At 41.8% G+C, this 12,722-nt stretch overlaps 1 protein-coding gene across 2 annotated transcripts; it reads right to left on the reverse strand.

Annotated features, from left to right (window-relative positions):
- Positions 1-383: 383 nt before the first annotated feature.
- THAP9 (THAP domain containing 9) lies at positions 384-12,571 on the reverse strand. Of its 2 annotated transcripts, none has more exons than XM_024212632.3 (5): positions 12,401-12,571; positions 8,458-8,653; positions 6,230-6,536; positions 5,436-5,586; positions 384-3,799 (listed from the first exon to the last, which is right to left on the reverse strand). In XM_024212632.3, exons 1-5 carry the CDS (start codon positions 12,478-12,480, stop codon positions 1,837-1,839), a joined length of 2,697 nt encoding a protein of 898 aa, XP_024068400.1. In that variant the 5' UTR covers positions 12,481-12,571; the 3' UTR covers positions 384-1,836. The 2 variants fall into 2 exon arrangements, with proteins under 2 accessions (XP_024068400.1, XP_024068407.1); XM_024212639.3 differs by lacking the exon at positions 12,401-12,571 and adding an exon at positions 10,936-12,223.
- Positions 12,572-12,722: the final 151 nt, after the last annotated feature.

Below are 12,722 nucleotides of genomic sequence, written 5' to 3' on the forward strand. Positions count from 1 at the left end.
GGTCTTGAGCACCCTAAACTATTGAAGTCAACTGGACTACAAAGTACTCGATATCTCACAGGATTGGGCCCAGTAAGTGCAAATTACAATTCCCCACAAAGAGGAAATCAAGTAATCTTAAAGGGAAAAAACAATTATACTGAAGAAATGAGAACCCAGTAGATGGAAATAAGCAGATGAATTTTAAACTGTTAATTGTTTAGTACAAAACAGTGCAGAATGGAGGAAATCCACCAGCTATATACAGAAAGGTACTGGAAAGAGGGAGTAAGGAATTAATAACAAAGTAAAAAAGAGAAACAGTAACCTGCACTTTTATTAGTTTGTGTATTTGAAAACAGTATTAATATAATATACACAAAAACTGAAGCACATCTGTCTGATTCGCAGCAGGAGGCTATTACACCACACGTTGAAGTTATGTCAAATCCCGAGTCTTCTGTTTCCCCCAAGTCCCAGGGTTGCTGTGTACAACTTCTTTCAAATGGACTTTTCCACCTAATCAAATGTTAACATCTCTTCCTTGCCCTTGAGGCCTTGTATAGTCAGCTGATGGTACAGCTTGGATCTCCTTATGCTCTTCCTCACATGCTTTACCCACCAATATTAGCCTTGCCCCCACTTTCATTTCTTTCTCCCTCTCTTCTGCATGGTCAACTACAATAGGTCGGGTCTTCACCCAAATCCTTCACTTCTCCGATGAGCTCTGCACACACTAATCCTTGTCAGTCAAATACCTGTACTATCTTCCCCACATTTTATTAAGAGGAGGAAACAAGCAAACCAAAAGTTTCTCGCCAACACTGTGCACTAGGTCTCCTACTGGGTCCTGAGTTATTCTGTCTTTAGATTTCAAGCTCCCCAAGGCAGGATACCTCCTACACTGGCAAGCACATCTGCAGATATTACTTCCTAAATATTTTCAAGGATTAATTATCTGGCCCCACCCTGTATATAGTATTTTGTAGAATCCTGTATCGAGAAACAAGTCTTTTTTTTTCTATCCATTCCATTCTGTGACAGATCCCCTGCATCTGATCCTATTCCATCAGTTTTATTTCTTACCTGACTGACTTTTTTCCCATTGGGGTAGCCAAAATCAAGGTCTTTTCTTCGCTTCATGTTATCCTAATTCGTGTTCAGATTTAAGCATTTAAAGGAAGCAGTTTGGAATCCTTTATTTTTCTAATAAGCTCTTAGTGGAATTAAAGGGCGAAAGGCAGAGTGATTACGTAATCAGTAAGTACAAGTAAAACATGTTTCTAGTACAAATCTTTATTTTATTTTTTTTAATAGCTTTGTGTAAGCTGTTTTGCTTCTTAGTATTTTTTCTGCAGCTCTAAGGAGTTATCTGCTGCTATAGTACTCCATCAGTTCTTTCCCACCAGCCCCTTTTCGAAACATGTATGAGTAAACTTGGTATTCATCATAGTCAGGGGCCAACTGCCCTACCCAGAACCAGGCATAGCATAGGCAGGTATTCAGCAAGCTTCCCCACATAACTGCTAATGAACCTCAATGTGGATTTCCATTAGCTTCCATAATCTAGTCCTTCCATAGACATTGTTGTTCTAAAATAGGTTGTGGTTGTGCAATCTGCATAAATGAGAATTTAGGGTGAGAAACTCATTTTCCACTTCTAACCCCAGGCATGACTGGAACCTAGTACAGTTAATCCTCCTAGGACTCTCCTTTACTAGCCACTGCTGGACACAGTATTGCCAAGAGGTCAAGTGAAACAACCATCTCAGTTCTCCGACACCTGTGTTGCCTAGATCAGACCTTATCTAAACATTACTCAAGGGAACATCCATCATTTAACAAATTAGTAAGAAATTATGGCACAGGTAAGATTTGGATAGATTTATAAGTCTTTAATGATGATGAAAATGGATGTTTCCTAGTCAACTTCTTCGATCCATGCCTTCCAGAGCAGTATTCCAAACCCCATTTTTTTGCATGTTCAGCTCTGACATTTAAATAACATTGCACTATATTCCTTAACAGCATTGTGTAGTGATTGGTGACACACAACTCCCCATCAAATAGGTGATTATTTAACTCCGAGAAAAGGTGACTCTGTTCAGATAACTCATATAAAATTTTCTGTTCTAAATACATATCCTGTCGCTTGCGGTTTAGGTTATAGCCTTTCACTCTTGCATGCGTTTTTAGGACTTGCTCAGAAATACTTACAATCTGATGCACGCTCTCTGATGGCAAACTCCAGCTCCCGATCTTTTTAATGCACAACAGTGAACCACATTTTAGGATTTTGTCATCTGACACGAAGAGAGAAGTGACACAGACTTCACATCTTATGGCAGCTGCTAATTTCTCAGCAACACAGGCAGCAGTATAGGTGATGCTTTCTGCATATAGTGACAGATCTGTCAATGCATAACTCAGTGTAGAGTTAAATGAAATATGGCTTGTACAGTAAATGTAGTCCTTTGTTGGAATCGCCACACAACCCCGATTGTACTGAGAATGAATAGTATCAAGGGCCAAATCTGTCCTACGAACAATAGATACATCTAAGGTGTTCATGTCACCTAAAAGAAGATTCTGATGTAATCCTGGTGTCAAATTATACTTGGTCAGCAGTTTAGAATAAGCAGTCTGGAACATCATGCAGGTAGGGTTATCGCAGCTAGCAAATGCTTGTCTGAGGGTGCTGAGGAATAATTCCAGATGATCTAGGCTGAATGTGTAAGTCAGGAGGTAGCGGAAGGGCATGCTCTTTGGAAATACATAGTTTGTGTAAAGCCATTTTAAGCTCTCAGCATTAAGCAAAAAACCTAAAAATCCTAATTTATGTTTACCTTTCAGGAAGTGTCTCCCCGAAGTGTCAGTTAATGCAACAAAGACACTTTTAGCCTCCGTTAAGAGGCGATGTATCTTGGCATAATTTTCAGAGGACACAGGCCCTTTCAATCCCGTTCCGTAACAGTTTCTTCCGTGAAAAATGTCAAACAGATAGCTCATCAAGCGCACAAATTTGATGGTCCCACCGCAGTTCTGAAAAGAAGGCAGGCCCAACAACTGGAGACATTCCAGCGTGCCAGCAACACTCTCACTGAACAGCTGTGCTGCGTAGTTCACCCTCAAGTGACAGCTTTCACTATTTCTGGGTCTTCCTGACAATCTGTCACTAATATGCAGTAATTCCTTCTCCTGCAGAGTCACTAGGTCCACTATGTGCTGCCAGTGTGCTGTTTCATTAATGGACTGTATCCTGTGAAAGCACTGAAACACGTTCCTTATTAACTGGAGCATTTGGCAAGCATCAAAGAAATATGTGATCTGATGAGTGGCACTGTGAGGATGCTGAAAAGTGCACTGCATGTTGTTGGCATCAATACAGATGCCCAACGCCTTTGCCAACTCAACACCGTGAGCAGTGGCTGCAGATGTCACAGAGAGAACTCTGATACCTATGTTAGTCAGCTTGCTGATGGTCTGATAAAGCAGTTGAGCTAGTAAATGGCCAGTGGTTCCATTTACAAAGAAATAACCCAGGGGAGCTCTCCAGTGACCAAGAACACCTACTGCCATTAGGACTATAGCTTCTGAGGCCAGTGGTGCTTCATCAGCATCAAGTGCTCCTGCACCTAGGTCTACAAACCCAACCAGACGTCGAGTCACAGGGTCCCACTCCAGCTGTTTCTTGAGAGCCATACCCTCGATCATCAGTGAGCAATACTGGTATGCCTGTTCTCCTTGCTCTACTCTCTGCTGAAGGTGAAAGAAAATACTGTTGCTGAAGCCTGGACTACCTTCATCATTAGACAACCAGCTGGAAGACAGAGGATATAAATAATTAGGAGCTATAATCTAAGGGGGAAAAAAAGAAACCGCTAACAGGCTTTAGTAAAATGCTGACTTGACTTTTAATGCAAATTAATATACATACCATCCATTTATAAAGTAATAAGGCTTACCTGGATGATACATTTTGCAGCCTGAAACATAACAGTATTTTCCTACAGTTCAACTTTCATCCTCTCCTCCACCTGTCTGATGCTCTGGCATTCTCTCCAATGGTTCCTTTATTGCCTCATACTACTTTCATATATTTGTTTCATGCTGTCCTGTATGCTTGGAACAGCTCCTACCCTCTTTCCCCTTCACACTTGGTACGTTTGCTTGGCCTCCCGTCATAACATAGGAATTGCTATACTGAATCAGACCTGTGGTCCATCTAGTTCAGTAACCTGTCTGACGATGACCAGAAAGAAACCCACAGTAGGCAGATGTGAGATTCTGTCCCATATGAAGGTCTCATTCTGACCTCTAATAAGTGGAGACTGGTTAAATCCTAAAGCGTGAGATTTTTATCCCATCCAAAACTTTTTTGCATTAACTGTTATTCTGGATATTCTTGTTCTCCATATAAAGGTCAATAGCTCTTTGAATCTTAGTAAATTCTCAACGACTTCCTGTGGCAATGAGTTCTACAATCTTATTATTTTTACACAAAATGTATTTCTTTCAATAAGTTTTGAATGTGTAACTTCATTGTGTGTCCCCTTGTTCTTGTGTTACATGAGACATCTAATCTACTTCCTCTCTAACATTCATTATTTTATATGCTTTTAAGCATGTCCCCTCTTATCTTCTCCCTTCTAAGGAGAACAATCCCAATCTTTTCAATCTCTCCTTTCAGGAAAGTGGTTTTGTTGTTGTTGTGTTTTCCCATGCCTGTAATCATTCTCATCTCCCTTCTCTGAACCCCATCTAACTCTTCAATATCTTCTGCTGACCAGTGCTGCACACACTTCTGTAAATGTGGGCACTGATCTCTTCTAGTGCAGTCTGCTCCCTCTCCAGGACTGATCTTTACAGTTTGTTCTCTATCTAGTATTTGGCCCAGTCATCCTCTCACTGAAGTCAATGGATCTGGATCTTAGACTGTAAACTCCTCATGTCAGGGACAAGGTCATGCTTTGTGTTTGCAAAATACCATGCATACTCATGGCACTATGTAAATAATAGTAATGAAAGTAGTCATCGCATTTTAGTATTTGTTCCCTTTCTATTATATGCTGAAATGAATACAGATATCAAAGTCAAGCACTTGATGTCTATCTTTCCCCAGTGGTCACTCACTTGGAAGAATGCAGCATGCTTCTGACTACCTCTGCTACTGTAAATTTAATCTTTGGATGTGTTACTTGCTGATGGTGCAACTGTTCTGCACAGCCTCCCTCCCTCTCCCCCCAACAACATACTCTGACATGAGTTAATATTCCTGTAACAATCGCAGCCTCTTCTGTTTAGCTTCTTTGTTACAAATAATTAAAATGTAAGACAATAGTGTAGGTGTCACGTTGAATTGGTTTTTATGAAATCTCTACTCTGAACACTCCATCTCTTCCTTATTATAGGACAACCTGGAAATAGAATTTGAGATAACGAGAATAAATACTCACTTTGTCAGGCTGGAAGGATGAGGCAGGGGACAATTCTTTCTTACATAATCATAGGCTTTACTACTATAGAGGTGGAGAGTACAGGCAAACTGCCTCATTTCTGTGGAGTACTCAGTCATCTGTCTCCAGCTGTATGGCTCCCACTGCAAATCTGTTTTTAAAAATATAGATCAGCTTTGGTAAGAAGCGTGAACAGTTTGATCATTTAATTCAGATGAAAAATGCCTCTACATTGCAGGGCATGAGATACACGGCAAGAAAAAAGAAAGTTGTGTTTGACAAGGCACAAGCCTAATGCCCAAGTGCTATCACTCAAGCACTTTTGTTGCAATAAAGCAAAATTCAGACGATTGCTGAGTTCCCTCTCCTACAGAAGGGGGAAAGGGAATTAAATCCTCCATGCCCCTGCCAGAACTCTCTCGCTTATGCTAGCCTCTTTCTCTGGGTGTTGCAGTGGATTCTGTCTTATCCCGACTTGTTTGCTTTCTAGACAGGGGTGGCACTTAATATTTAACATTACTCGCAACCCAGATATCCCCAACTCACCTTCATTTCAGTACAAGCTGAGGGAGCTAAAAACCTTGGAGGACAGGCCGATATTGTGTAACTTTTAGTAACCAATTAGAGATACAGCATCTTCAAGAAAAAGCCTTTTGGTTGTGGTTCTTATTTTTATATTTCATTAGTGCCTAGAGGCCCCCAACTGAAATCAGGGTCCCAGTGTGGTAGGCACTGGAAAAAAATGTACAGTTTCTGCACTGAAGAGTTTACTGTCTAACCAATGCCCTTAATACCTGAAAACTGGGCCTGCAGCAGGCTCATAGCTTCTTCAGAGAGCAGCTTCTTCTTTGCAAGCTCATTGATTACACTAAAGACATTTCGTTCTCGGTATGAGAGACACCTTCGTGCTGCAACAAGTTTCTTTTGAGGCAACTGTATTATTTCTTTCATTTCTGTCTGTTGCTCAGCAGCCGTTGCAGGATTCTTTAAGCTATAGTTGTGATCTGCAGTAATGACCTCCTCATCAGGAGAATTATGTGAGAGTGGCTGCTTTAATGCTTTCTGGGATCTTCTATTTCTAAGATATGTACTCAGAGGATCCTACAATACAGAAAAGAATATGGGGCTTATTATCTGGGAAAATACTTGAAACAAGTGCACATCTATAGTGAAACAATGCAAGCCAGATTCTTGGTTGTATTAACAGAAAAATAGGAAGTGCTGATATTTCTAAGAAAGGTCTTTTTTGGACTTACTCCCCTCATATCTGAATGCTGGGTACTGTACAAGTTTTTCTGGCATAAGGATATTATTGTCTCAAGATACTACACCGGACAAAAAAGATGCCATCAGATCTCAACAATCAAATCAGTGGTTCCCAGACTCTTAATAAGGGACATTGTTAGATACATGCACCCTCCACCTTGAACCTCAACCCTGATCCTGGCCGGATACAAAGGGGAGGCCCCAAGGGGCAGGGGTAGTGGTGGTTAGAGAGCGAGCCTGCTCCACATTTACCCTGTAGTGGCAGCTCCTGTGCCACAGGGCTGGACCTGGCTCCCCAATCCAGGCGTTGCAACCTGGCACATGGGATCACAATGCTCCTCAGGTTTGGCCCAGCGTTGCGATCCCATGTGGCAGGCCACAATGCCACTCCCAGAAATTTGGCCCAGCCACCCCTCCCTTATGATGGAGGAGCACCCAGACCAACCATAAATAGCACTGTGATCCCATGTGCCAGGTTGCAATGCCCAGAACAGGGAACTGGGACCAGCCCTGCAGAACAGGAGCTGCTGATGTGGGGTTTGGGCGGGGCAGGTTTGCTCTCCAAATCCCTTTTCCCCCATGGCCTTCCTTCTGCTCCAGCCTGGAAGAAGTGTATGTTTGCCTAGGGACCTGCAACCCATCTAGAAAGTCCCATGACCCACTGGTGAGTTGGGACTCACTGTTTGAAAAACATTGAAATAAATTACAAGGAAAGAATAAGAGAGCCAGTCTTGTTAATACTATAAAAGAGAGGCTTTTGAAATTCTGAAAGGGATGAATAAAATTAGCAGAGATACACCAGGGAATAATTCAGAAAATAGGGGATGTGACCTAAAATTTGGGACGATATCTGGAATGTAGGAAAAACAAAGGTGTAACAAGCCTATAAAATATAGAGACTGCTGGTGTGATGGAAAAGGAGACAGGTATGGTGTAATGCAATTCAAAAATTCAACTGTCAGATTCTTCCTATCATTAATTATCAGAAATGCTTGTTATAAAAAGCTTCAAGTAAGTGCAGAGAGCTATATTATTTCCACAATCGATTAAATAGATATTAGAATGTTATACCACACTTTGCACATATATAAAAATGCCTTCAATCTGGGGATTTCAAAGCGCTTTCCAAATACTCATGAATGAAATCTCACAACACCCCTGTATCTGTGCTTTAGCCAAAAGATCACCCTTCCCCTGAGCATGGTTATAGCCTCATCCTTCAAACAATGACCACCCCCAGTAGGCATGAAAGCCTACTAGAATAAATATTTAAATATAAATGAGAAAAAAATACACATGTACAGTAACAAGAGGGTTGTATTTTTACTGTACTTTTCATGGGCATGGCAGGAATCAAGTTACCTAGAATTGATAGATCAGAACAAAACTGTCTTAGATTTAGTTGCTTTACTAGAAAAAGACAAGATTCTTTCTAAGCAATAGTAGTTTCAGAAGAGCTGTTAGCAGGATGAGGGTTATTTAAGTTTAAACTGAAAGAGCACTAATGCCAGCAATGTATTTAAAATTATTCAAAATGGCTTTTATAAAGAATGTTTTCCTTCCCCCATCCCTCTTTCAAGTGTATTTGTGACACAGCATAAAATAAACTAAGAAGTTTCCACTTGTGTTGCTGTAGCCTTACAACATGAGTTGCAACCTCAATTTTTCAAGAAATTTTAGTATTTGTCTTTAAGGTTTCTAATGCGTTTTCAACCTATTAAAAATGGTAATTGCATTAAAAGTTCTTTTAAACTACCTTGTATAGAAAAACAGAAGGTACAGCTCCTTTCCTTAGTTTTCTTCTCATACCATATGATTCAAAGTCTGCTTCTGCAAAATGTCTGGAACACAGTATGGCACCAGGTCCTGGAATCCAAACCTTTTTGCTTTTGGGGTCTGCTCGATTAACAGCATGGATCCATTTTGTACGCTGTATGTCATCAATGGGAAACCTGAAACATGAGCAGAGCTCTCTCATAATACAGTCAGAGCGAAATTCTACTCTGTTAAACTGCTGTAAATCCTGAGTAATTCCATTGAAGGCAATGGTATCATTCCAAATTGATAAAAGGCGTAAAAAAGCAGAAAAAGTGTCCTTAATATTCAAATACTTTGGTTTTGAAAAGTTACAATTTTACAGTTACAAATTCCCCAGTTAAACTGATTAAGGAGCACTTCAGAACACTTCTGAGATCAGGCAGGTCTTACCTGTGCAGTTAGGATTGCTTAATTGCTGAACCCCACTCTGTGAGATGCCCCAGCATGTACTCTGCAAATGCAATATTAATCTACCCTGAAATATTAGGGATTCAGATGGAGATCCATGCATGGAGGAGGCCTGCAAGACGTCTTCCCTTCTCCGGTCTATCCACCTGGACCTCTGTCTGTTTTGACTGGGTCTCTTTCAAACATACATGCTATCTTTTTCAAAATATAGCAGTTATAAAAGATGCTATTTTTCACCTGCACACTTTCACTTTCAGAAAAATTCAGCATTCAGGCTGAAATCACATATACTTGGTACTGCCCAAATGTAATTTTTGGGGGTGTGGGAGGGTGGAGGAAGAAGAGAGTGATGACATTTGGGAAAACTTTGTTCTGGGGTTATACAACAGTGCTTTTCCCCATGGAGATAAATCATAAAAGCTGAATTCTGAAAGTTCAAATTTAGGACTCTAAACTGCCAGGTGCAAGCAGACTTGGGAATGGTCCACCTGCACACATCTAATTGCAGGGTTAAGGACTGAGCACGGAAAGAGTCCTGAATTAAGTACATTTGCTAGATTTGAAATATATTACATTCCTTATTTTTGGGATGTGAATCGACATAGTCAATATCTACAGAGGAATCAAATTACAGATGAATTACTTTATTTTTAAGCTCACAAAACTATGACCATTTGCAAATAAAGTTGGGAATGTAAAAAAATATATATATATCTGAGTCCTTGCTCGCTGAAGTTAATGAGGGTTTCATCCATAGAGTAGCTGCAGGATCAAGCTTTGGTGTAAAAGTGCATGCTAACAGGGTTTGATCTTGCACCACTGCAGACAATGGGAACTAAAGGATCAGAATGGACATATATGTGTATGTAAGTAAGGGGCAATTTATTCATCTCATAAGATACAACTCAACACAAGTGAGTGGGGAAGAATCAGGATGTATGTGTACTGTTACCCATGATTAAATTTCATCTGCCATTTTGGTGACTGGGCAACAAAATGGCAGATGAAATTTAATGTTGATAAATGCAAAGTAATGCACATTGGAAAACATAATCCTAACTATACATATACAATGATGGAGTCTAAATTAGCTGTTACCACTCAAGAAAGAGATCTTGGAGTCATTGTGGCTAGTTCTCTGAGATCATCCACTCAATGTGCAGCGGCAGTCGAAAAAGCGAACAGAATGTTGGGAATCATCAAGAAAGGGATAGATAATAAGACAGAAAATATCATATTGTCTCTATATAAATCCATGGTATGCCCACACCTTGAATACTGCGTGCAGATGTGATCGCCCCATCTCAAAAAAGATATATTGGAATTGGAAAAGGTTCAGAAAAGGGCAACAAAATGATTAGGGGTATAGAACGGCTTCCATATGAGGAGAGAGGAATAAAACTGGGACTTTTCAGCTTGGAAAAGCGGTGACTAAGGGGGAATATGATAGAGGTCTATAAAATCATGAGTGGTATAGAGAAAGTAAATAAAGAAGTGTTATTTACTCCTCATAATACAAGAACAAGGGGCCACCAAATGAAATTAATAGGTAGCAGGTTTAAAACAAACACAAGATAGTATTTTTTCATGCAACACACTGACAATCTCTGGAACTCCTTACCAAAGGGTGTTGTGAAGGCCAACAGGGTTCAAAAGGGAGCTAGACAGATTCATGGAAGATAGGTCCATCAATGGCTATTTGCCAGGATGGGCAGGAATGGTGTCCCTAGCCTCTGTTTGCCAGAAGCTGGGATTGGGTGACAGGGCACGGATCACTTAATGATAACCTGTCTGTTCATTCCTTTTGGGGCACCTGCCATTGGCCACTGTCAGAGAACAGGATATTGGGCTTGATGGACCTTTGGTCTGACCCAGTATGGCTGTTCTTATGTTGATTAGTAAGTGACACTAAACAGTTAGTAAACTGGGACTTTAATTTTTTTGCATTGGAGATAAGGAAAACAATAATGCAATGTTAATGTGTGAGATCAAGGCCTCAAAATCATACCTGCCTATGATGGAGAATTGAAAAGCCTGAGATCTTTTTCTTAGCAGACCCATGTGCTCTCCTGTTCCCCACCCCCCCCACACATCTGAAATAAAAAATAATTTCAATTTTATTTAAACTCAAATAATGGATTCAGCCTTCATTTTCAGTAAGGGCAGATAATTGTAGGGATCAGTAGTTCAGGACCTATGGCTCCAATCCTGCGAACACTTAAACATGTGTAAGTTTGACAGTCCCACGCAAATGGGACTACTCACTTGAGTAAAGCTACAATATTTTCAGGATCAGGCCCTGCTAGGACTCTCTGTTTTCCTTTAATTCTCTTCAGCATAATAATTTTCATAGGTAAGTCCTGTGCCTGTGGTATCTGTAGTTGAAAGTTCTGAGGTTTTACAGACCGCTCTGGGGGCCTGAAATATTACTCAACAGTCTGGGTCAAATTATAAAATCTCAGTTTAAAATTGAAAAGGCTACTCACAATTTTAAAAAACAAAATCTGTCTGAAAATACTTAATCTCCTGTAATTACAGGTACCCCCTAAGATTACTATAAAAGAAAGAGAATAATTTTTTTTTTTCAATTTTATTTTGTGCATTTGAGAACACTGTCAGTAGAGCTTGCTGAAATGGTTAAAATGGCAAAATTTGAAAAACAGGGCAAAATGTTTATGAACATATATCCTCACCACCATCACCCTGTTTTTCAACCAGGGATTGAGCTGGTACCAATATTTTTTTTTAAATGTACCAAAGACAAAGGAATGTTTTATAATTCTTTTGGCAGTTCTAAGAGTCATTGCAGCATTTACGCTTATTGTCATTTTCTTTGATGTTGCGGGTGGCATCTTTCACTTTGCAGCAGAGGAGAGGGAAACAGAGGGAAAGAGGATTGTGAAGCCACAATGATTTACGGGGATTTCAGTGGGGAAGGTGTAGATCCCAAGGCTGTTTAACTCTTTAAAACTCAGGTGTGGCCGAGCGGCCACATCCCTCCAGTCTATGCCAGTAGGGCTCGGGCTCTTTAGACCACGTCCTAAAGCTCTAGCCTTCCCTCCCCACTCCAGGGTTCTCAAAATATTGCCCCCGGGCAGGTCGCCTCACGCCAACTGCTGGTGGTGGTTGGTGTTTTCTCTTCAAGTCCCAGCTCCTGGAGTCCAGGGATGAGGAGAAAATCTCGCCTTTTTCCATTATAAAAATACCTTCCAGGTATCCACTGAAGGCGGCTGCGGGGGAAGGCGCCCCCCCCCCCACCTGCTCAGGTGCCTCTCTCCACCCGCCCCCCATCTCTCGATGTTTAAGCTGGGGGTGGGGGGGCGGAGGTGACTCGTGATTCTGGTCGCGTGGGTGCGGCCCTGCTGAAGCCCACGCGTGGCGGTTTGACTTGTCCGCGCGGGGCTGAGGGGAGCCCCCCGGTGTCCCCTGTCAGCGCGAGCCACCGCGCTTGAGGGGGCCCCCGCCCCACTCACTGGTGGAAGGAGATGCCCCGCTTCCGGCTCAGCCCGGTGTCCCGCGTGGTGCAGCCCAGAGCGGAGCAGCTGCGGGTCATGGTCCGCGCGCAGGCAGGGCACGGCCCGGGGGGGGGGATCCTCGCGCCGCACAGCACCCGGCCGCCCCGCGCACCCTCGGCCACGTCCCGCTGTCGCGCGCGGCCCAGTCCAGAGCCCCCACTCCCGGCACTAGGGAGCGCTCCCGTCACTGCCAGCGCTGATGGAACGCGCCTTCAGATTGGTGAGCGCCTCTTCTCTGCCCTTTCTGATTGGCTCTCGCTTCTTTTTTTTTTTTTTTTTT

This window comes from Terrapene carolina, unplaced genomic scaffold (genome assembly GCF_002925995.2).
Source record: "Terrapene carolina triunguis isolate 2854851 unplaced genomic scaffold, T_m_triunguis-2.0 Scaffold136, whole genome shotgun sequence".
In the NCBI taxonomy this organism is placed as follows: domain Eukaryota; kingdom Metazoa; phylum Chordata; order Testudines; family Emydidae; genus Terrapene; species Terrapene triunguis.

Excerpts from the sequence above, each read along its gene's own strand:
- THAP9 (XM_024212632.3), bottom strand. The coding sequence starts at position 12,480 with ATGACCCGCAGCTGCTCCGCTCTGGGCTGCACCACGCGGGACACCGGG. Across the intron at positions 5,587-6,229 it reads GCTGCAGGCCCAGTTTTCAG|ATTTGCAGTGGGAGCCATAC; the intron begins GTATTAAGGGCA and ends TTTTAAAAACAG. Across the intron at positions 3,800-5,435 it reads CATCCTTCCAGCCTGACAAA|CTGGTTGTCTAATGATGAAG; the intron begins GTGAGTATTTAT and ends TCTGTCTTCCAG.